Source organism: Herpailurus yagouaroundi, unplaced genomic scaffold (genome assembly GCF_014898765.1).
Source record: "Herpailurus yagouaroundi ecotype Mexico unplaced genomic scaffold, PumYag 165, whole genome shotgun sequence".
Classification (NCBI taxonomy): domain Eukaryota; kingdom Metazoa; phylum Chordata; class Mammalia; order Carnivora; family Felidae; genus Herpailurus; species Herpailurus yagouaroundi.
In genome coordinates this window covers 14,668,276-14,694,666 of record NW_024412406.1, presented here as the reverse complement: position 1 = coordinate 14,694,666, position 26,391 = coordinate 14,668,276, and the positions used below count along the sequence as shown (strand labels likewise).

Here is a 26,391-nt window from a genome sequence, read left to right as displayed (position 1 = left end):
GGAGGGCAACTTTTGGGATGAGCAGTGGGTGTTGTATGGAAACCAATTTGATAATAAATTTCATGTATTGAAAAAAAAAGATACATTTGTTCTTACATGACATTAAAACTGTTTTGTTCTACCTACAAAGCAATTTTTATTAATAGATGTAATGTACATAACAAGTGTGTGAATACAAATTAAACATTTCTGAAGTATTTCTAATAGTCAACATTTTATTCACTTTTTCCTTGCATCCCTTAAAAAATGATTTGACATGAGAGGCTGATATTTTTAAAACATATGAACAAGATTATGAATAGAAAAGATAACTAAAAAGAATTATATAATCTTCTTCTTAATGCCCTCCCCCCCAAAAAAAAACCATGAGATAGACGCTAATTTGTTTAGGAAAATTTCAGTAGGCTTTTTAAAAACAGCAGCTAAAAAAAAATCACAATATGGGAGTATCTACACAATTAAGTGGAACTCCATAAAATAATGATCCCATTAAAACTAAAAAAATTAGTTCTCTTCTTTAAAAAAAAAATAGTTCTAGTATTTTCTAATTGCTGGTTGATCTAAAAATTCCTCCACCAGAGATTCAAAGGTTTTTGGGTTTTTTTTTATGTTTATTCATTTGTGAAAGAGACAGAGAGAGAGAGCACAAGCAGGGGTGGGGTGGAGAGAGAGGGGGACACAGAATCTGAAGCAGGCTCCAGGCTCTGAGCTGTCAGCACAGAGCCTGATGCGGGGCTTGAACTCACAAACCACGAGATCATGACCTGAGCCGAAGTCAGACGCTCAACCGACTGAGCCACCCAGGCACCCCCAAAGGTTTTTATAATATGAGACCATTGCACATTATTTCTTCTATTTCCCCTATTAATTATATTATTTCCTCATTTATTCATCTTCACATGCATCAGAGTAGTTTGCTAAATGACAGACACTCAGAAACTACTCAATGAATTCAGGGAATGGACCTACTATCCTATCCCTAGATTATGAGCCTAAGAGAGGCTGGGAGCACGTACCATAAAGCAAAATTCTCCCAAGGGCAGATATTCTGTATTAACATGAAATTTCCTGGCACCTTGTTCTGAGATTCTTGGGAATCTGATCTAAAGACAAATAAGATTTATCTATTATTAGTTGTCAGCACTGAAAATGCCCTTAATGCTCCACAGTACTTGGGAAAACTTAAAAAGTTGTTTTGCTTAAGTATTTTAATCATTCTCCCTAAAATTTTTCAATTAATGTGCAGAATACTTTGCTTAGCAAAGTTAAGGCCAATGACTGTTTTTTGTTTTTTTTTAATATTTATTTATTTTTGAGACAGAGAGAGACAGAGCATGAACAGGGGAGGGGCAGAGAGAGAGGGAGACACAGAATCGGAAACAGGCTCCAGGCTCTGAGCTGTCAGCACAGAGCCCGACACAGGGCTCGAACTCACTGACCGTGAGATCATGACCTGAGCTGAAGTCGGACGCTTAACCGACCAAGCCACCCAGGCGCCCCAATGACTATTTAAATAAACAAAAGTTTTAGGTACAAATTGACAGACAAGTACACATAATACATGTATAAAACCAAACTGTCAACTTGTACTTATATACAGTGTATATGTACATTATATATACGTATTTATATATGTTGTGTTTTATAGATACAAACATACACACATACATATTCTTGTAGCTATAACTACCAACACATTGGTTACATGAGCAACTATCTCAGAGAGCAAGGCTGACATAGGACAAAAAGAACTTGTAATGTCATGAAGATAGATGTTCTATTGGAAAATCTATGGACATTTATATAGCTGTCCTACAGCTGTCCATTTCTGGATGATTCCACCAATCTCAATTGCATTTCCAAAAGAGATGTATTTATATAGAATATATTTCAAATGAACTGCAGGAAGATGTTACAAAACATTACTGAACTACTCAATACACAACAATGGTACATTAATTGTTCCTGGCATAGGTAAGAGAAGCATGCACCTATAATGTCTCTAAACATCCAGTTTAGTCAAAACACCAACATGAATTACACTCATATTTATTGTAAATAGAGATATAAAATTTTTTTAGTACCATGGCTTGGAAACATTAACTGTTGGTAACAAATTTAAATAACCCCATGTTTTGCTTTCTGGCCAATGAAAAGAAGACATCAAGTTGAGTCTGACAGCAAGGGAAATTTTCTGTGGTCCATCATTAGATGGTTCAGGTTACAAAAGGACATTGTTTCCACTTCTAATAATGTTTAAGCCCATGTTTTATTGTTTAGTTGAAAAGAGTAAGGTATTCCCTTGTCTATGTGGTAATAAACCGGCCACGCTCAGGGGCAAGATCTTCAGAAAGCATTTCTGAGGAAAGGAGGAATGGAGGCACAAGCTGGGAGTCAGAAGAGTTCGTCTCTAGCTCTCCAGGGTGCCACTACCTGTGCAGCCAAGAATCCTTCAGTTAGAGCCTATACCTCTACTTATCTATCCACAAAACTGGGATAATGTTATACTCTGAGCCCCCTCTTCCTCATCTCCTTCCATAACAGTCCTGACTCTCCTGTCCTATTACAGATGATGGAATATTTGATGAGTAGAGAGGAAAGCCAAGGTCATTCCCATTAATAATTAATATTTATTTACATTTAATAAATTTTTTTAAAAATTTTTATTTCAGTATAGTTGAGACATGATGTGACATTAGTTTTAAGTGTACAACTTAGTGATTTGGCAAGTTTATATGTCATGCTATGTTCGCCCCAAGTGTAGCCACCATCTGTCCCATTACATCGTCATATCATTGACCTATTCCTTAGTCTCTGTCTTTTATTTAATAAGTGGTTTTGAAGCAGTTAAAAACTTCAACAGCTCTATAAAATGGATATGATTACATCATTCACAACTAGTAAAGTGGAGGCCAAAGAAATTAGTTAACTCACCCAAAGTTACACAGCTAATAAGTGGCAGAGGCAGATCTTAAACCCAGACATTCTAACTCCAAAATCCATATCCTTACAACTTATCAGCTTATAACATATTGGCTCACTACAAAGCATGTGGGGATCACCTCACTTTAGCAGGGTACGGACGTGCCAAAATGGGATCGTGCTCGGTAAAATGTTCTTGAGCTCTCAAAAGGAGTATAGTACCTTAATCCTTGCTAATTCCTCCCCACCCCACCCCCAAAAAAGTAGCGATTCACTACTGAGGAACTACTTCAGTTCCATCACATACAACAAAAGAGAAAAAGAAAAAGAAAAAATATATATTTAATATGCCTAATTTGAACTGCCAGGAAAAGGTATTACATACACCTTATATATACCTTACAGATACCAAAGCAAAATATTAAGACATTGACTAACTTGAATGCTTAGAAAAAGAAATTGCTTGCAAAAATCAGAAAATTTTGCAGGGTTGGCAGGGGGTCGGGGGGTGATGGTGGGATGTTTGCTAGCTGATCTTTGAAGAAAGGTTGTCTAATTCAATCCTTCATTCAAAGAGCAGACTGAGGGCCAAAGAGATTAATATTTACAGTCATTCATTCATCAAATCTATTGGGTGCACGTCAGTGCTGACTTAACCAAGGATACGATGCACTTAGCAGCCTCTTACTTCTGTGCCGGACATTTCATACTCTCCCTTGGGTTTTCAGTCCTTTTCAAAAGCTCCCTAATCTTTCTCAACTCAACTTTTATACATAAATAAATCCTGCTCTGTGAACGAAATGTATTCTTTTTGATGGCTAAGGCTCTCAAGGGGCCTCTGGGCCATTCTGGACATCAATGATCATCAAGGGGCAATGAATGTAGATGTAGAAATCTGGAGAAACTGGTCTGAATGTCCTCTGAGCCCAGAAAATCCTTATAAGTGATGCCTGTCCTCATTTTTCTCTGTGCACGCATACACACATGGGTGTGCATGGGAAACAAATCCCAGACATAAGGACTAGTAATCATCAAAGATGAGTGGAACAAAAACATTTCATTTAATTGAGAGATTTAGTCATCTGGCATTTCACTGCACCATGCTCGAATATATGAAATTAAAATACTTAAAATGTCTTTTTACCCACTAAGAGTTATGCAAAACAGACATATTGGAAAGTTGAACAATAAGTGGAGAATAAATAAAACTGAGATATCAAGATCTAACCCTACCTCAACACTGATTTAACTGAAATCAGTTTCACGTACAATGTATTACACTTGTAAAGCAATGCACTTTATAATTTATATTGCATCTGGAAGCCTCCCTCAGTTCAGATAAAATAATCCCTCAGCCTTTCACATTAGTGTCAAGTCTCTTGTCTCCTCTTTCATTTTCCCGCTGTTAGTCACCTTTCATCTCTCTTTTTACTCCTCAAATCCATTTCCCCCAGATCATCTTTGCTATTAATGTTTCCCCATGCCCTAAGTCCTGCCTTCACTCTTCTCTCTGCTTTAGATGTCTTTTCCCAAGAGTATCTCATAAAGTGGGTATTGCAGTTATTCCTAATGGCTACTTTCCAAACACTGTGCCAAGCACACAATCTACATTCCCTCATTTAATCCTCACAATCTCTACCACTCACAAAACTTAATGAACTTGTCCAAGAACACAGGAAGCAGTATAGGGTCATTATACCACAAAGTCCTTGAGGATGGGATCGCTCTATATTCTCATCATGGTTTTCCTAGAACTTGCACAGTGCCAGGCCCATAGGAGAAGTTCTATAAATATTTGTGCAAGATGGATGGCTAGGTGGATGGAAGGAAGGATGGAAAGAAGGATGGATTGATGGATGGATGGATGGATAGATGGATGGATGGATGGATGGATGGATGGATAAAAAGGATGAGCAAGAATTTCAACAAGATCTGTCTCCTTCCAAAACTAATCCTCTTACTCAATGCATAAAAAGTTGGAGGAGAGATCATTTGTGCAATAGAAATTCTAAAACATAAGCAGCTTCCCTGAGGACCAGCCCAATGTATATATTATGGACCTGTATTATGGACTGCTGATGTACAGCTTGCAAAAACTGCTCTTTACACCTGTTTTATCCACTGTAAACTAGAGAGAGTAGGCCCTCCACTGCAGCATTGCAACAAAGGCAGCAAATGATGCCTAGAAGGGCCCCTATCATTGCACCTAGCTAAGAGTGGAAGCCTAACGAAGGTCACCTGCTTTTACCATCATAGCACAGACTCATACTAAAGGAAAGACTCCATTTTGATCTGGATTCCCAAAAGCTATATGGATTTTTCAAAGAGCTTTCAGAAAGATTCCCTCTTTTGATCATTACAGCACTCTGAGGGAAAATGCTAAGCCTTGTTGGGGGGGGGGGGGTAAGGACTGAGTATTATACGACAAATATATCCCTGAGCTCGACGTTTCCCTCCCCTGTGTGGAATCCGCCTTTTTTTGCTGGAATAAAGGTTAACTGAGAGCTGGATGAGTAAATTAAATAGTTAAAAAGAAAGAAGTATTTTAGACAAATGGGCTGTTTAGTGTGAAATTACTTCACTATATGTGTCATTATAGCAAAAGAATGGAAAAAACCCAATGTCCTCAAATCAGGGAGCAAATAGACTATCCGCACAATAGCATACTGTACTATTTGGCTGTAAAAGAAATGAGCGAGGTCTCTGAGGTACTGAACAGAGTGTATGGTATACCAATTCTGGGGTAAGAAGGGGGAAAGATGCTAATATAAAATGCTCATGCATGTATTATATATATTGCATACTTAATACGCATATTTACACTTACCTATTCAAAAAGAAGCAAGAGGGATAAACTAATAAAATGCTACCTTTATAGGGAGAGAGAGACCTGGGACAAGGATGCAAGCAAGGCCTCTCTGAATGTCCTTTGTTTTACGGTTTTGACTTCCCAAACCTGCAAAATGTATTACATAACTTTTTTAAATTAACTTAAAAATATAAAAATAAAATAATCCCAAAAAACTGAAAACAAACTAAAGCCAATATACTCCCCAGTATATCGAGTTGGTGGCATAACCAGAGAAGAATCATTTCAAATAACTTTAGGTCACACTATTTTACACAGCCGTTAAGAGATAGCCTAAAGATAAGAAGAACCACAAAGAAGTCTAAAACTGCATTTCATATTTCATGGTTGGTAACAATACTGATATTTGGTTTGAAGCTATTATACACACACATACACACATATATATACATGTGAAACTATTACACACACATGTATATACACTTGGATAAATTATTCTAAAGTCACTAGGAAAAAAAAGACTTTCAGAATTAGAGCAAAGAGATACAATATAATATCAAAGAAGTTAATTAATAACCTGCTCTTAAGTTTGAAGCAAAAATATCAGTATAACTTCATGATCTATTTTTCTCTTTATTAAAAAAAATTTTTTTTAAAAAGGCCTAACAACAATGACAACCTGGTACCAATGAGCAACCCTACTGTCCAGATGGTGATCTCCAAATATCATTTTCCTCTAAAAGGAACCACAGCTCCTTGCAGAAATATGAGTGATCCCAAGTCTAGGGCAGGAAACATAATATAAGCAAGTCATTTTTTTTTTAATTTTTTTTTTCAACGTTTATTTATTTTTGGGACAGAGAGAGACAGAGCATGAACGGGGAGGGGCAGAGAGAGAGGGAGACACAGAATCGGAAACAGGCTCCAGGCTCCGAGCCATCAGCCCAGAGCCCGACGCGGGGCTCGAACTCACGGACCGCGAGATCGTGACCTGGCTGAAGTCGGACGCTTAACCGACTGCGCCACCCAGACGCCCCAGCAAGTCATTTTTTATCATGCCAGAAACTGAAAGACTACTGAGCCAGTGCCAAAGGATACAGGTGCTAACTTGAAAGGGCACCCAGTGACCAAAGACTGGACAAATGGAGCATCAAACAGAACAATGACCACTATGGATTAAAGCACATCAAGCTTATAAATAACCATGAGTTCATTATATTTTCAAATTTATCGGTGACTATACAAATCTGCTAGAATATAAATTGTTACTCTGGAAACTGGTAAACAAAGGGAAAGAATAAAAAGAAATAAGGGCATTTGGAGAACTGGCCAAACAGGAAGCTGGTCAGTTGGTGAATTAATTAATTTCGAGAGACAGACAGACAGATGGAGATCCATGATACACTGATATGAATAACCCTCCCAGCAACTTCTGTCTGTCTCCTGCTCCAGGAGGTTTCTGCTGCTTTACTCCTATGATCGACACTAAAAAAATCCCTCCTTACAATTTCATTTGAATGTATTACTTTGCCTAACAGGCGGAATTTAACAAAATGCCTTCAAATTGCCACTCTAAATCAGACTAATACAAAGTTTGTTTTAAATCAGAAAACCTGGGGTGCCTGGTTGGCTCAGTCGGCTAAGAATCCGACTCTTGATTTTGGCTCAGGTCATGATCTCATGGTTCATAAAATCGAGCCCCGCACTGGGCTCTGCACTGACAGCATGGAGCCTACTTGGGATTCTCTCTCTCTCTCTCTCTCTCTCTCTCTCTCTCTCTCTCTCTCTCCTCTGCCCCTCTCTTGTCCATGCACGCTCTCTCTCTGTCTCTCTCTCTCAAAATAAAACAATATACTTGAAAAAATAAATAAGTAAAAAATAAAACTTTAGAAAATAAATAAATCAGAGAACCTAAGATAACTTTTTAATAGGAATTTAAATTTAACAGTTTCTTACAGAGGGAGGTGGGTGTGGGATGAGCTAAATGGGTGATGGATATTAAAGAGGGCACTTGTTATGATGAGCCCAGGTGGTGTATGTAAATCACTAAATAAATCACTAAATTCTACTCCTGAAACCAGTATTACATCATATATTAACAAACTAGAATTTAAATAAAATTTGGAAAAAAAAAAGAAAAGAAACCCCCCACAGTTTCACAACATATGAAGGGGGAAAAACTAATTTTTACTGAGCAGCTTTTCATACTAGGTATGACATGCTTTAAGATATAATTATTTCATTTCATTTTTTCAGTAGCCCTGGGATATGGACACTCACATTTTACAAATGAGAAACAAAGTGGTTAAGTGACTTGGCTAAAATCATGCATTTAGTTAAATGACAGATCTGGGATTCAAAGAGAGGTCTGTGGATTGCATCAGGCTGCCCACAGAAAGAAAAACAGATCATGTGGATGTCAGACATGGCCAAAGTTGGTGGCGATGCAAATTACTAAAAATACCACGGAAATGATGACTTGCTTAATAACTAATCCCCTTGTAAGAAAAACTCTATCAGTTATATGGTTAAGAATAAATTGATTTGGTACATGTGGCCTTAGGAAAATTATTTAATCTAAGATTTGCAAAAAGGAAGAAATCAGAGTTCACTCTAGTCCAAACTATTATTTTCTAGATTAGAAAAACTATTCTCTGATAAAGAAAAACTGATAAACTTACAGTTACACAATGGGCCAAGATGCCATCCACCTTATGTACTAACGTACCCTGGACTAGCTCTGAGGGGTAACTTCACAGGCCTGAGATCTGCCTGGGCTGCCTGCTGAATCAGGGCACTGACTCCTAGTCAAGACGTGAAACACACAGATTAATATCGTTGATCCCAACCTGGATCTGAGGAGTTTGGGGATGATTTGTACCAGCTTTTAGCACTGTTTATTGATAAAAATGAGCGTGAAGATTTGTACCTGGTCTCGCTAAGACCACCTGGAGAGTTCCAATGCTAAGGTTGGTTATGGAGCAGGAATTCACGGGACCAGCAAAATACAGAAAAGAAAAATATATAAAAAATATTTTGAAATATAAAAAGTATTATAGGGGGCACCTGGGTGGCTCATTCGGTTAAAAATCCAACTCTTGGTTTCAGCTCAGGTCATAATCTCACAGTTTTGTGAGTCCAATCCCCGCGTTGGGCTCTGCACTGACAGCATGGAGCCTGTTTGGGATTTTCTCTCTCCCTCTCTCTCTGCCCCTCCCCCATTCACACTATCTCTTTCTCAAAAATAAATAAATAAACTTTAAAAATTTTTTTGAAATCTATAAAAAGTATTATGAAAATACAACACCAGCTGAGCCTCCATCTGGGGCTCTGCTTCCTGGGTGTTTCAACTATATGTCAGTGGTGCCAGATATAAGAGAGAAAACTGGTCCTGCCATGCCACCCAGAGATGGTCTGTGACTGACAAGGACACTCTTATTTCAGTGCCTTTGCCATGGAGTATTCATGTGTAAACATCCTCATCCGAAGTCCTCTGAATCTTCTTAAGCAACTGAACTCTGTGTAACCACCACCATTAGTGCATTGGCTAAGGATCTGCCACATGGTAGGCACTCAAACATGTCTTAAATTAACTGGCTAATCAACAAATAAAAAGAATCTGAGTATCTTAACTTACTGTCCATCATTACGTTCTACAAAAGTCCTAATTAGCACTGAAGCAAAACACATATAATTTAGTGTAATAAATACCTTTCTGCCCAAAAGACAAAGATCCTGTAATTGCCACTCTTAGGTCCTAATAGCCTCTATTTATCTCAAGATTGTTTAAAAGTATGGAAGTGAGAAGACTCTAGCAACTGCAGCAGGATGTTGGTTTGCAGGGACCTTCCTCTCCTTTCCCAGAGCACAGCGTGTTCGAGCGTCCACCCACATCTTGTGGAATCCAATGTCATTGCCTGACCTTGGAAATGGGCAGTGCTGCTAAGTGCATCCATTCTTAATATGGTCCATTTGCACTTAAAAGTTTAATGTTAATGTTAAAAAATCTATGTATAGATTTATAAAATTAGTATAAAATGTATTTTTAAAGAAAGCATTTTTTAATGTTTATTCATTTTTGAGAGAGAGACAGAGCGTGAGCAGGGGAGGGAGAGAGAGAGGGAGACAGAATCTGAAGCAGGCTCCAGGCTCTGAGCTGTCAGCACAGAGCCCGACGCAGGGCTCAAACCCATAAACTGTGAGATCATGACCTGAGCCGAAGTCGTACGCTTAACCAACTAAGCCACCCAGGTGCTCCTATTAAACTATTCTTATAAAATTAAAGAAATGGTATAGAAAAGCTGTAGATGCCCTCAGAAGAATGAAGCAAATCAAAGCATGTGCATGTCTCTCTGGCTTCTAAGGATGCAGGGATTCCCAAAGTCTGCAATCTGAGTTCAGTGGTACTGCTTTGAATCTCATCGACAAAACTTTGAATCAGTAGCTAAAGACAGATGGCAATTATTTGGTTAATTTGACAACAATAAAAATGACAGACATTAAAAAAAAAAAAAAAATCACACCCCATCCTAATCCCCTTACCAAAGAAGTAAGTATTTTGACTATTCTCCAATGAAAAGCAAAATAGAGTTCTCCATGGCCATTTCTCTTGCAAAGACCAAGTGTCTAACCCTTTATAATTCTGCACACAAAAGGGCAGTACCCCAGAAAAGCAAAGGTGATGCTAAAGGACACCGATGCTCTGAAAATGAATGTTGTTGACCATGGCTCAGTGACAAAGGCTGCTATAGAAAGGGAAGAAGTTGAATCTTAGAATACTATTTCTCTGAAATAAAAAAAAAAAAAATTTAAAAAACAACTGCCTAGAAATGATAAAATAGCATAGGTCTATTATAATATTTCAATAAAAATCACATATGGATATTTATATACTCCAACACACTAGCCTCCTGGCTCTAATTATTTGCATGTCTTTAAGCAAGTTATTTAAATTTCCCTAGACGTTTCCTCAACTGGAAAATGGGTATAATCAAGAACACCTACTACACAGGCACTGGTTACATGGATTAAGTAATGTCCATATGAAAAAGTTTAAATAGTGTCTCCTGCTTAGTAAACACTCAGTAAATGTCAGTAGTCGTTTTATTATCACCACGATTAGTATAGAGCTGTCATTCTCAGACCTGTTCAAGCTGCATGACCTCAAATGGAAGGTGCTGTCAACATCATCAATATTAATTTTCTCCTTATAATATATGATTAAGTTGGGGCGCCTTGGTGGCTCAGTCGGCTAAGCGTCCGACTCCAGCTCAGGTCACGATCTCGCGGTCCGTGAGTTCAAGCCTTGAGTCGGGCTCTGAGCTGATGGCTCAGAGCCTGGAGCCTGCTTCCGATTCTGTGTCTCCCTCTCTCTCTGCCCCTCCCCCGTTCATGCTCTGTCTCTCTCTGTCTCAAAAATAAATAAACGTTAAAAAAAATTAAAAAAAATATATATGATTAAGTTGTATTTTTCTTTTAAAAATTTTTTTTTTCAACGTTTATTTATTTTTGGAACAGAGAGAGACAGAGCATGAACGGGCAAGGGGCAGAGAGAGAGGGAGACACAGAATCGGAAACAGGCTCCAGGCTCCAAGCCATCAGCCCAGAGCCTGACGCGGGGCTCGAACTCACGGACCGCGAGATCGTGACCTGGCTGAAGTCGGACGCTTAACAGACTGCGCCACCCAGGCGCCCCTAAGTTGTATTTTTCAATTTATATTGTGCCCATTTGAAGTTAGGGAAGATTCAGCACAAATCACTAGTCACCACTTCATTAAATCCTCACAACATCGACATCTAGAAACAGGGGAGCTATTGTCTTCATTATACAGGTAAACCTCAGTTTCAGCTGAAGTGTAGGAAGCAAATCGATTTGCCAAAAGTAGCACAGCTAATAACCAGCAGCGGCAGGATTCAAAGCTGCTCTACCTCCTCCTTCAGGGCTCTTTCCCTTCTTTCAGCCTTTCCTAAAACAGCAACCTCATAATAGTTCATTTGAATCAACAAATGTGACCCTAAATGGGTTAGCAGAAAGACCACAAACGAGAAGAATGAAACATGAACCCGGATTCACTGCCATTGTGTAGATACAAATACAGGCCGCTCTATACATATCTTATAGCTCTGGTTTGAGTCTTTATAGACACGCCACCATACCCTACCTCCCCCTCCACCCCCCACATCCCAGCCATACATACACAGGGCACAGTGCTGTGCACAGAGCTGGTACTCAAGGACTATAGGAGACAGATACATGTATGGAACTTCATCTCTACCATATAACACAACACGAGCAAATGGCTCTGGAAAGGCCAAAGTATTTATCCAAATAATCCTCTTAAATATTTTTTTTTTTTTAAAGAGAACCTTAGCTTGAAAATCTTGTCAGATGAGATTAAAACTATTTTTAACATTCTTGTTCAGATACATTTCTTAATTCTCCATGTCACTTTGCATGCATATAAAGAGAATAAAAGATTAAATTAAACTAAATAAGTTCTTTAAATATATAAATCTCTGCTGAGAGGGTAAGAAGAAGGATTCAATTAACAAAAATTCAAAAAATCAAGGTAAGCTTTATAAAGGATTATCATCCTTGTTCATCTTATTGTTATATGACAAGCAATCTTCCACTCTTAATTAATCTGAATACCTTTTGACTATTATTATTTGTTATCTATCTAGAAAGGAAGGAAAAGGAATATGAGCTGGGAATAAAAAGCCTTTTATCAGAACACAGGAGACTATTAAACATAATATACATTGCATTCACAATGATTATTAAAACAAAGCAAAACAAAACAAAAACTACTGATGACAAAACCCGAATGGAATTGTCACTGGGTGATGTTGCTTTTTTAGTCCTGATGTTAGAACAGGGGACGAACTAATTCCGTGAGCTAGCTTTATCTAATCCTGCACCGTCCTTCACTGAGGGTGCCATGTTCAGTGACTACAGCATTGACCACACCGCTGTGGGATTCCATAGTGAAACACCCCAGGTCCAACTGAAACCTTTATTTTTCCACAAGTAGTTTTATGTCTAGCCTATGCCTCCAGCAGTGTCCAACAGATAGCCAATATGATTCAATATGCATCAATTCCTACCTGGCTCAGCACTGTACTAATGCCCCTATAACTATAGGGGTCAAAATGGCACCTCTGGAAGAAAATGGGATGGTCCAGACAGCTCTGTTCCCCTAGTCTGGCTGGGACAGGGGTACATAGGATAGAATAGCAGTGTTTCTCGATGTGGGTCCTGAAGAAAACTGTTCATGGGAGAGATGCCATTAAAAAGTTGGATTTCATAGTCAAATGTATTTGGGAAAGACAGTACCCTTGAGCCTTCGTCTGGGAGTTTCACCACACAGATTGGCATATTAAGGGTAATGAAGAGTCCTGTGGCAAACAGCTGTAATACATTGTTCAACTCAGCAGGTCCCCAGTTTATTTGACTGTGAATCTCCGTGCCAGTAACACTTTCTAATACTGAAACTTAGTTAGGGAAATGCTTGAGACTACTCTGCATTTATCAGCTGTGTGGCGTCAGATCTAGCTATGAGACAACACTTGTTTCCCTGACCAAGAATTGTTGCTCAAAGGATTAGTGTAAAAATTAAATTAGAAATGCATCATTCAGATTTTGATCTGTAAATTCTATTTTATAGATGTATAAGTAAATATGTAAGGAAAACATATTTTGAGAAACAAATGGGGAAAAAATATTTTGGGGTGACAATTACAATGGTCCAAAGCAGTATACCCTTTACAAAAATATTTGCTACCAGGGCCCCACCACCCAGTATGTAGGTCTTTTCATGTGGAAAATGAAATAAGAAAACAAAGTGATCACCTAAATATTTCAAACCAAACTCTCTTTCTACAATCATATAATTTTGCCTGCTAACTTCCAGATAATTCTAACTTGCCAAGTTTGAATCCAGACATGGAGGATAAAGTGGGAGCCAAAGTCATCAGAAAAGGTATCATAAGTCTCCACTAAACTGTTTAAGTAATACTTTAATAACAAATTGAGCCTTAGAAAGATACAGTCATTTGACCATCTTTGAAACCACTAAGGAAATATCTAAAGTATTATGATATAATGCACTGAAAATTCCCCCCATATCTGAGAGTTAATGTCCCCATATTTCTGAGCACCTAATATACTATGAAAAAAGACCTGAGTACTATGTACAATGGGTACACATATCATAGCCTCCAAAAATCATTTTCCCAGACATAAAACATCTTCTAAAACAAAATTCATAGATTTCCTTTTATAAGTTCAAGTATCTCCAGTAATTCGATCAAGATCCATTTATATTCATCAAGAGGATATCCTGGTACCATGGACCTGATCTACTTTTCATATTATCCATTCAAAAAATGTTTTCATTAATTTTTCAAAATTTAACTCACGTCAACCCATAAAAAGTTATATTCGTATTTAAATTTGAAAGCCACTGCCTGTTACATTCTTTTTAACTGAGAACCACTAAAAACATAATTATGCAAAGTTATCCCTTTCCAAAATACAGTCGGTAAGAACGTCACACAGTAACACAACCTGAGTCAATGAGAAAACAGTCAAGGACCCCTTCCTCCTAAAATGGGGGTGGAGTCTGGGGCGGGGGGGAGGCAGGTAGCCGTTAATGAATTTATTAAACACTTTGATGTTAGAATGAACTTTCTCTTCAACTCATTGCATTTTAGTTTAGTGGTCAAAAATGATCATGTTTTCAAGGAGCTCTAAAGGCAGTGCCTTACCAGTGTAGATGCTGGCATTGGAAGCTGGGATACCAAACTGTGACTCGATGAACTTGGGAATGAAGGTAATGAAAGCAGTTACAATGGCACTCTCAGCTGTGTATGACAAACTCACAAAAAGGAATGTCATGTTGCTTAAGATCCTGACAGCTGCTCTTGGTAGGTCTACAAAATGACAAAAATGACAAATGAATGTTATAAATAAGGGATGGAAAGTAAAATAAAATTGAATTGTTTTTGAAATGAACTGGAAATAGCCATTCAGCAATATTCGAGACTATTGAATAGAGAATAAAAGAAAAACTTGATGACTGATTAGAAACCAGCCCCTTTATTAAACAGATTTGGGTGTTCTTTTTTTTAATTTTTCAACTAGGATAAAGAAATTTGATAAAGTAGCAAAAAACATATCCATACACAAATAACCTTATAGGAGGTATCCAACCTAGGACTTCTGTTTTAAAAACTGTTTAAAACAAATCATTTACATTTTTATTAATTAAAACAATGTTATTCTTTGTTAAGACCCAAAAATATACTACATGTGCAAAAGTACTTGCAATACAGTCCTACATTACAGTTTCCCATTCATTCACCAGGCACTTCCCCGAGAAAATGAACTTCTGAGTTGTCATGTTCCTGACCCGGCACTGCAGACACCCACAGCAGGGGAACTGGTACATGACTTTAGACATCTGATCTTCCAGCCTCATTATGAAACAGGAAATGATGCAGCTAAAGGGGCTTAAGGGACAGGTCACCAGGTCAGATACTCCAAGGGACTCTGGACTGGGGAAGGAAGAGAAATGATCTCCAAAGGACAGGACAGAGGTGGGGGCTCAGCACCTGCTCAGGTGTCTCTCAAGGGAGAGACAGTAGTCTCATCCTCAAGTCTTGGCGTTTATTTCATAAAACTTGCCATATATATGCTCTAAGATGTATGTCCAGGTGTCTTCACTGCAGCATTATTTGTAATAGCAAAAATTTAAGGAAAAAAACTAAATGTCCATCACTGGAAAATGTTTAAATAAGTTATGGCACAGCCAAATAATGAAATACTATGTAGTAGTTAAAAAATGATGTAGGTCTAGATGTACTGGCCTAAAAGGAACTCCAAGAAGTATTTTTATTAATGAAGAAAACAAACTGCTGCAGAAATATACATATACATGTGTATGTAAATATATATACATATATTTATATGTACATATATATAAATAATATCTAAGTAAAAATCACACAAACCAAAACAACGCATTTATATGTGGTTGAATATATACTTCCCAATATATACAACACCAAGAAATTCTGTAAGTAGGAATAAGATTGGGAAAGAGGAATAAAAGGAGATGCTTGTGCATATACTTTTGTATTTTTGCATGTTTATAATGTGAATTAACTCACTTGTATGTGATCTTTATTTACATATCTTGGAATGTATCATGGAAAAGTGAAGCTGTATTGTTTCTGACATGTGCAGCATCTCAGTTATGAGAACAGTTATCTCCTTATTCTACAACATAATAAAATCATTTCATAAAAATTAAGCAAAACTTGTTATTAAAGTTATAATTCATAGGCTATTCACTAGAATTTAGAACTTAGGAAGTCAAGACTATCTGCTATTATCATTTAAAATGCAAATTAATTTTAATGTTCTATATCTTAAGTTAATTGTTTAAAGTTTCAATGAACATTTTAAAATAAAATTTAAGATGCATTCTTCACTTTTTAACATGGATAAACACAACAGAAAAAAATAATTACACTACTTCATAAAATGACCTAATATTCTCTTATAAATATGCAAATAAAAAGGTTGTATCTAAAATTTTTAAATTAGAAAATTAAGATTTTCTTTTTTTTTTTAAGAAGATTTTCTATCAACACTTGGAGATGCAAACTAAGTTTATTTGGTATATTAAAAGGCAATGTGTTTAATCTAAAACATCTGGTGAAATTGTACATTTTTAATCCAAGAAGATAACATATGCATCACGTGAATGTTTTAAGATACTAGTTATAGAAAACTGAATTTTCTTTTATACTCATTTGGTATGATAAAATAGCCCACTAATTTCAAAGCTAACTAAAAATATATGTGATGTTGGGGCGCCTGGGCAACTCAGTCGGCTAAGCATCAGACTCTTGATTTCTGCTCAGGTCATGATCTCACGGTTCGTGAGTTCGAGGCCTGCATCGGGTTCTGCGCTGACAGCATGGAGCCTCCTTGGAATTCTCTCTCTCTCCTTCTCTCTCTGCCCTTTCCCTGCTTGCTCAGTCTCTCTCTCTCAAAATAAATAAACTTTAAAAAAAGTATGTGTGACATTTCTGTCTTCTCTTTCATTAAAGAAAAAAAGTGTTATTCAAGAAGGATTTAGCAAAAGTTGACTTTCAACAACTTCAAGTTAGCTTCCTCCTTTCTTCCATGTTCCTCCTTCTGTTTATTGGAGCTAAACCTTCAGCATACATGTCCCACAGGAGCAGGGGGACCAGATATCCAGGGTTATGTCTTTTGCTGCTGGGACAGGGAATTTGTTCAAATATAGGAAGAGTGGGTTAAGTAAGTACATTGAGACTAATTGCAATCAGTTTCTAATGGCCAGAGAAGGGAGTTACAAATATGGACAGGGGATAGTTACATATCAGGTTGGAACTGAAGGTAATGGTATGAATTCATGGGATGGATAGATAGATAGATAGATAGATAGATAGATAGATAGATAGTTGATAGATAAGATGATAGACAATAGATAGATAGACAGATAAAGATGTTAGATGATAGATTTGTGTATGTGTGTACATACACATATTTCCTAATTCTCTCTTCTACAGGGTTTAGAAGTAGTATAACACCCTAGGAGCAATGAGCCCATCTAGCACCAGTGCTTGGTTTTTAAAGGCCATCTTCCACTAAAAGGAACCAAAGCTCCTTGGAGAAATGTCTAACTTCAGAGCTGAGGCAGAGAAAATACAACATGAGCCTGGAAAATCTTGTTAAACAAGAAAGTAAAGTGCTCAAAGAATGATGGAGACTTGCCAGAAGGATACCAAAGACAGTTTGAAGGATCCTCAATAGGCAAACTGGAAGCAATTTGAGGTCAATGGATGCTAAAAGTGGTAAGTGAAAGTTTAATAGAAATAAGACACAGTCAGTCCTCATTATTCATAAATTTAGTATTTGCAAATTCACCCACTCACTACAATTTATTTGTAACTCCCAAATCAGTACTCGCCAGTGATGGGGTGGGGGGGTCTCATTCAAGGACATGCACAGAGTTGCAGGACACACACATTCTTGGCTAAGGCTGCATGAGGCCTCTCACTTTGCCTTCTCAGGTCAGCTTTCATGCTGCAAACAAGTGTCCTTTTCACAAGATATTGTCACATTTTTAGCATTTTTGTGCCTTTGGTGATCTCCCTTTTTCAAATGGCCTCCAAGCATAGTGCTGAAGTGCTGTCTAGTGTTCCTAAGAGGCTTTCATGTGCCTTATGGAGAAAATACATGTGTTAGATACACATCCTTCAGGCATAAGTCATAATGCTGTTGGCCACGGGCTCAATGTTAATGAATCAACAACATACAGTAAAACTTTGGATTGCGAGTAACTTGTTCTATGAGTGTTCCGCAAGACGAGCAAAGATTTTTAATAAACTTTAACTTGATAAACGAACGATGTCTTGCAATATGCCAAACGTCACATGATCACAACTGAACCAATGGTTCTTCTCTCTCTCTCTCCCTCTTCCTCCCTCTCTCTCTCACTTGCTCACTGCAGGCTTGTGGGTGATCGTCAAGGCAATGTCACATTTCTGTGAAATCCTCAAAAGGAGGCAAAAGTAAGTGTCATTGAATAGGTTTCTTGTTAAAGTTGCATAAAAAGAAAAAGATTCCATTGAACCAGTAGATAGCAGTGATTCTGTTATTGGTAATGAAAGTCATCCTACACAATAACCCTCCTCTGTCTTGTCTCCCAAGGGTAAGTGCAGGTTAATTTGTTTATTTTTATTTTTTATTATTTTGTGTTATATTACAGTATTGTCATCATTTTTACATGAATATTTTTGGGTTGTGGAATGAATCATCTGAGTTTCCATTATTTCTTGTGGGGAAATTCACTTTGATATACAAGTGCTTTGGATTACAAGCATGTTTCCGGAATGAATCCTGCATCCAAACCAAGGTTTTACTTTATATTAAACAAGGTGTCTTTGAACAGAAACACACATAAACCAAGGTTATGTATTGACTGGTTGACAATTATGTTGTGACAGGAATCCACCCCTGTATTTCCCCTGGAGCAATGCTTCTGTATTCCCTGACTCTATGTTCATGTTATTTTATGAAATATAACTACCACGAATCAGACTCAACTGGATTTGCATAGTTTCAAAGTACCTCCCCACAAAATATTTACAAATTACTTATTGACTTATAACTGCAATATATTTATTAACTTTAGAGAAATCTGGTAGATACAATCTTACCCAAGAGATAAAAGTTCACTAGGAATTAGCATTATATACCTTCTGTTTTAAGACACTGAACACAGCATCATCTCAGTTGTATGCCTATCAAACCCAAATTGAGGGTCATTCTATAAAGTTATCAGCTTGTACTTTTTAAAAAGATCAAGGTCATAAAAGATAAAGATATACGAGAAACTGATCCAGATTGAGGAAGACTAAAATACACCATAACTAAATACAACATGTGATCTGTGAATTGGATTTGGACATTTATAAAGGACATTGTTGAAATAACTGACAAAGTTCGAATAGAGCTTGTGGTCTAGGTGGTAGCACTGGATCAATGTTCATTTCCTGATTTTGATGGCTGCCCAGTGGTCATGTAGGAGGGTGTCCTTGTATCTAGAAATCACACACTGAAGTAGTACAGGACAGCAGAGCATCATGTCCACAGTTTCTCAGATGGGTCCAAACCATTGACAATTGGAGAACTGGAGTACAGCTCCATGTGCTACTTCTGTGGCTTTTACATAAACTTAAAATAGTTTAAAAAACACGAAGTTTAAAAACATAAGCTAAATCCATACATATGCTGTCAAATACCTGATTTTTATGCTGTACAATATATTTTAGATAAGTTTATTAGTGTCGTTTATAACCGTCATCGTAAAATTAAAAATGCAGCAGTAGGGGGCGCCTGGGTGACTCAATCGGTTAAGCACTGAACTCTTGATTTCCACTCAGGTCATGATCTCACTATGAGGTAGAGCCCTGCATTGGGCTCAGAAGTAGGCATGGAGCCTGCTTTAGATTCTCTCTCTCTCTGTCTCTCTCCACTCCCCCTCCGTCTACCCCTCTCTGCCTCTTGCCCACATGCACGTGTGTGCTCTTTCCTTTTCTCTTAAAAAATAAATGAATGAGTGCATAAATAAATAAAATTTTTAAAAATTCAAAATGCAGTAAAAAGCCTGATGAAGGAGAGATGAGATCATGATAGTGATTCTCATTTTTTTATTGTTTAATGTTACAAAATGTTACAAATTCTATTGTAAGGGCAAGCTGACACTAAAACCGGAAATGCCTTAAACACTAGTAAAGGAGGAATAAAATTCAATACAAAGCACCAGAATTCAATAGCATGTAATATAAGCTATACATAGAAATCACTTTTAGCAGAAGTGTTACTTAAGGAGTGCGGTTGTGATGAGCACCAGGTGTTGTATGTAAATGTTGAATCACTGGGTTGAACACCTGAAACTAATATTGCATTGTCTGTTGGCTAGCTGGAATTTAAATAAAAACTTTAAAAAAAAACAAAACCTGTTAACTGTCATTGGAAAATCCTTTGCTTGTTCCCACGTGCACATCCACAGTAGTGCAGGCAACCAGCCGGCATGTGCACCTGGACCGCGTGTTGAGTTACATGGTGATCGTAATGGTGCTCCGCTACGGTAAATTTGATGGAGTCCCCCACTGACCTTGTTTCAGAAAATCTGAGATGTGTGGGGTGTGGCTGGGTTCCTGTGGAAGCTGATTAAGGGCAGAGGCAATAGCTTCTTGTTCTCCGAGGCCTCGCAGCTCACAGCATAAAATGAGGCAGCAGGTGTTGATATCTGTGTAAGTTTTTGACCATCAGGCAAGTGTGCCCCAATATGTGTGAATATTTTGTGCTCAATCATAAAATAAGCCTACAACTTGAAGTATCTACTTAGAATAAAGTGGGGTTTTTTTTTTTGTTTGTTTTGTTTTTTGTTTTTGAAGAGTAAAGCTTTAAGTGAGCCTGGGTTTCATAGGAACCAAAAGGTGGCAGGCATCTTTTAAAGTGGACAGAGGGTGAAACTCACTGGGAATACATTTAGTCTGGTGTGAAATGGATCCCATTCTGGAGATAGGTCTGTGGGGCACTACCATACTGAAAGACCCCTTTTCAGTGGTTCTTTATGCTGATGTAGCAAGGTTTGTAGCATGTGACCTGATATCCCAAAACCAGCCGATTGGGCCAGGCAAAGAGGCTGGACTCAAAGGTGCTTCTGGAAGGTAGCCCTGTAGCCAACAGGCCTGGGACACCCCATGTGAACCACATGCTGGCCAAGCCCTTTATTTCACGCCCCTTAGTGTTGGCACCTGAGACAGAGAGTGAACTAGGCAGTGAGTATGAAGATTTGAGTGAGAACATAAGTAAGGAAAAGGAACTGAGCCTCAACCTGCAGTTGAGTATGCAGAGTGGCTGTGGGTCCAGAAGCAGAGACCACATTCCCAGAACTGCCAGGGGCCCTTGAGAGAGCCTTACACTAGAACCCCACTGTCTTAGGGGCAATGAACTTGCTTCTGTCCTTTACAAACTGAAAGCGCACATCATGCCTTTTTGTCTTAAACTACTGAAACAGACTTTCTTACATAATGATAAATTTGAAAAAGATATACTAACAGAGAGAATGACCAAGAAAATAAGAAGGCTTGGCTGCCATGAATTTGACCTCACTTGCAAGACCCTTAAGACAGGGTTGCTCTCCACCCTTCCAGTTCTGAAGTACTGTGATTGCCCACCATAAGCTCCCTACATGGCCATGGTCTTTCTTGTCTCTACTATTAACTGTATCCCTCACCAGTCTGCTTAGCAAACGTCAAGTTCATCCATCTAGTCTATAAGAGACAGCCCCTCCGGACAGACAAGTGCTCCTCCTCCGTGCTCCCACAGCATGCCATTCATACTGCTACTCATCAAGTCTTCCATAGCTGTGTGTGTTTACCTGTTTTAAGAGAGTGTAAATGCTACAAAAGTAGGACTGTGGTACATCTGTATAGCTTCATCTCCTAGCATATATCTGGCATTTAGTAGGTACTCAAAAACATATTTGGAATGTGTTTATTAATATTCATTATAAGATCATAGCAACAATTTGTACTAAAACAATATCCACATACTTGTAAGAAAATAAAGTCTATTCCAAAGATGCCTAATTTCCTCCTGAGGAGTGAGCTAGTTTTTAAGAAAGTATAAGATAAACGTTGGTCCATATAGTGGTAGACTTACCAAAACCACAGAAAAAAGTGAAGGACCAAATATATAATCCTTTTCAAAGTATGGCTTTTGAGAGCTAAAGAAACCTAAAAGAATTTAGATCAAATTATAAACTAAAGATTCCATTAAAGAAAACAATAAAATGCTAACAAGAGAAGAAGGAGGAAATATACAGTATTCATTCATCCAGCATATCTGGGAAAGAGGTGTTTGGTATGCTTGAATTTTTCAGATAACTGGGCATTTGCCTCTTAAAGCAACAAAGCTGTAAACATTTTTTTCTATGAATTAACAGGTATTACTGGAAAATCTATAGCATAATTTGACATTTTCTTTAAGATTCAAAGTCACAATTATGAATGATAATATCTATATGCTAATTTGTTTTAATATATTTTTAATCCTTCTATTTATTTTCTGATCTTTTTTGGTTGCAGGAACATTCCTTCCCTATGATATGTCATGGTGTATGTTTTTGTCTGCTGACATTCTACTTCCACATCAGCTTTTCTCTGTTACGTTCTTCTAAGGACCTTTATTAGGTAGACATAGATTTCAATTTTGTTCTTTTGACATCTATTTTTTTTTTTTTAATTTAAACTGGGGATAGGATGAGGGGTGTGGTTTTATTATTATATAAAATGGATGATGGGAATGCAAACTGGTGCAGCCACTCTGGAAAACAGGATGGAGGTTCCTCAAAAAACTAAAAATAGAACTACCCTACGACCCAGCAATTGCACTACTAGGCATTTATCCAAGGGATACAGGTGCGCTGTTTTGAAGGGACACATGCACCCCCATGTTTATAGCAGCACTATCAACAATAGCCAAAGGATGGAAAGAGCCCAAATGTCCATCGATGGATGAATGGATAAAGAAGATGTGGTATATATATATATATATATATATATATATATATATATATATATACACAATGGAGTATTATTCAGCAATCAAAAAGAAGGAAATCTTGCCATTTGCAACTACGTGGATGGAACTGGAGAGTATTACACTAAGTGAAATTAGTCAGAGAAAGACAAAAATCATATGACTTCACTCATATGAGGACTTTAAGAGACAAAACCAATGAACATAAGGGAAGGGAAACAAAAACAATATAAAAACAGGGAGGAGGACAGAACAGAAGAGACTCATAAATATGGAGAACAAACTGAGGGTTACGGGAGGGATTGTGGGAGGGGGGATGGGCTACATGGGTAAGGGGCACTAAGGAATCTACTCCAGATGTACAACATAGTGATTCAACAATACATTCTATGCTCATAAATAAATAAATAAATAAATAAATAAATAAATAAATAAATAAATAAAATAGATGAATACTATGAAATACTATGAAGTTGTCGACTGAATTCTATTACCTGGAAATTAACATTAATCCCAGATATAAATGATAAACATCAAATACCAAACAAACATACTGACCCTTGTTAATGCTTTTTGTAATTTTTCTGACATAGATATTTTTGGGCATAATATGTCTTCTTGTGGAAAAAATAAAGATTTATCTAAAGTTTAAAGCCCATGTCTAAATTCAAATAAAATAAATATCTTTCCAGAAACAATTTATTGACGTAAAATTCACATAACATATAATTAACTATTTTAAAGTAAACGATTCAGTAGTATTTGGTACGTTTACAATGGTGTGCAACCACCACATCTATCTAGTTTCAAAATATACTATTTTATTATAAAAATAATGTAAGCATTTATGTTCAGGAATGATATTGGAACTCACCTTCATTTTATTCTTTATAACTTTATGCACTTTCTAAATTTTCTACTATGGGTATGTATTGCTCTTATAGTCTAAAAAAAACCAACCAAGCAAACAAAAAACTGCAATTTTAAAAGGATGCAACAATATGTCCTCTTCCAGAACAAGTCTTCCCTGACTCAGGCAGCTGACTTAGGAATTCTTTCCTCCTGCTCCTTCAACTTTCCTTAGAATGTACATACCTCCATTTAAAGACTTCTATTGTATTATGTGTATTTTCCTTTCTACCTCCTAGTTCTTCATTCTATAGTAATTGGTCAATAAAGATATTTGTGAAAGACAGAAAGCAAGAAAGCAGGAAAGCAAGCAAGCAAGCAAGCAAGCAAGAGAGCGGGGCTGGGAGGGAGTTGTTCTCCTGTGTAACACGGCCAACATACAACCCAAGCGTCCCTGTTTCCTGCTCATCTTCTTTGAAACTAATGACCCCCACTGTGTTCCCTAATCATAAGTCTCCATGAAAATATTGCAGTTTTCCCTTCCCCTCCAAAACAGTCTGGCAAATGGCATTCCCTGCTTGCCAAAAAAAAAAAAAAAAAAGAGTAGAAGGAACTAGGTGACTTTGCATATCAGAATCCCCTCTGGGCCAGCATGTGAAGCTCCATGGCCATTTACCTACAGACAGTGGACAGAAACAGCAGCTGTCAAGGCCCAAGATACATCACTAGTGGTTACTGGCCACAGTACTGTTGTGCTTGTTTAAATCCAGCATCAATGAGTATTTTTATATATAACTTTCTAAGTAGATACTACTACTAGTAATCCCACAGTTAATTTGCACTGAATATAAAGAAAGTGCTTTCTTTTTCAGGAATTCTTTGTTAGGCCTGTTACCATTTACCTCCTAAGCTCTAACTCTAAAGGTCTGGCTTACCACAAGATAACATATGTACAACAAAATAAACGCAAAAGAGAAATGAAACAAGGAACCAGAGATAGAGAAGACATAAATACAGCAGAACATCAAAACCAGAAAAAAAAGGAATTAAATATGTCTATAAGATCCTTGCTGGGCTTCAAATTTGACTCTTCTTCCCGGCCACCAAGACAAAAAGTTGTACAATCATCGTTTGCAGAAACGATCTAAGTGCTTTTCCTCACTCTGTTGTAGACTAGTGATTCTCACAGTGTGGTCCCTGGACTACCAGCATCAGCATCACCTGAGAAGCTGTTACAAATGCAAATTCTCAGGCCATACCCCAGGCCTCCTGACTCTAATGCTCTGAGCCAGGACCCAGCCCTCTGGGTTTTAAGAAGCCCTTGTGGTGCTTCCTAGAGAGCCTAAGTTTGAGAACCACTGTTTTCACTACACAGGGTTTTATATAAAGGGCAGCAGGCAATGCACCTATGGCAAATATGGGGAATTCAAAAGCAATGGCTTTCAAAACAAAACAAAACAAAACAAAACAAAAAACAAAAGCAATAGCTTTCAATAAAAGCTGCAAACATAAAACTAACCTGTAATTCAGCAAAGGAACAAAGGCAGGATGCAAGAGGGCTAACACAGCATAGACCAGGCTTTGGTGATCCCTCTTTGCTGAGTCAAGGATTGACCCCAACATATCCCATACTATACTAGTTTTAAAACACGTAGCAAAGGGCCACATGCAATAGTTCTCGATGTTCTTGGGCAACTCAGATTTGGGATTTATTCCTTCTGCTCCTCTCAGCCAGCTCCTCTCCCCATATCTGAGGTTGAAATCCTGAAACCAACTTTGACCCATTATCCTCATATCAGTTGCCGCATCCTATAGACACAACCTCTCTTTCCCTTCTCATCACTCAATAATTCAGTCATCAAATATTGACTATCTACTAAGCGGTATAAATTCATCAAGGTACATGGCAGACAAAATATCCTTGCCTTCATGGGGCTTACTTTCTCACTGTGGAGACAACAAATAAGATAGATAAATAAGTAAAATATATAATATGTTAAATAGTGATGAGTACTAAGGAGAAAAATAGAGGAGGGCAGGAGATAAGAAGCTTTGGAGAGGAAGGTGGAGATTTTTAAAAAGGGTGACCAAGCAAGGCCTCACTGAGAAGGGACACTTTGAGTAATATCCTGCAGGAAGTGAGGACTTCTGGGGAAGAACATTCCCAGTACAAGAATGTCAAATGCAAAGGCCGTGAGGTGAGAATATGCCTGGCAAGTTTGAGGACCAGTGATGAGCCCAATGTGGCTGAAGTGGAATAAACAAATGGGGCTGTAGGAGGGAGATGGGGTTAAACAGATAAGCAGGGACCAGATACTAACCCTGGTAGGTCATAGAGACAGGAGACTTTTCTGCAAGTGAGATAGGAGACCGCAGAAGCTGGCAGAGGAGAGGCATCCTTCTGGCTGCAGAGTTGAAAGCAACCAAGAGGGAACAGGGATAGAAGTAGGGGGACTAGTTTGGCAGGCTACTGTCCTTTCCTTGTTTGCCACTCAAAACTATCGTCGCCTCTCCCTGGGACTCTGCCATAGCTTTCCACCTGGGCCCCTCCTCCCATTCTACCCCTTTCCCTCCCTAATCTACCAAATGGAGTGCCGTCAAATGTCTGCTCAAACCTCCCCACTGCCCCCTAGGGACAGATTCCATTAAAAGTTACTAG

At 37.9% G+C, this 26,391-nt stretch overlaps 1 protein-coding gene across 4 annotated transcripts in view; it reads right to left on the bottom strand.

Annotated features, from left to right (window-relative positions):
* SLCO5A1 (solute carrier organic anion transporter family member 5A1) overlaps positions 1-26,391 on the bottom strand; it is a 210,070-nt gene that overhangs the window by 48,967 nt on the left and 134,712 nt on the right. For 3 of the 4 annotated variants that reach the window (XR_005794185.1, XM_040487640.1, XM_040487638.1), the window contains exon 5: positions 14,501-14,665. The exons of the other annotated variant lie outside the window; for it this stretch is intronic. Coding sequence is in view for 2 of the 3 variants with exons in the window: in XM_040487640.1 (XP_040343574.1) it covers positions 14,501-14,665 (165 nt within the window). In the remaining variant the exon portion in view is untranslated. The remainder of the gene's footprint in view (positions 1-14,500; positions 14,666-26,391) is intronic. 4 annotated transcript variants of the gene reach the window in all.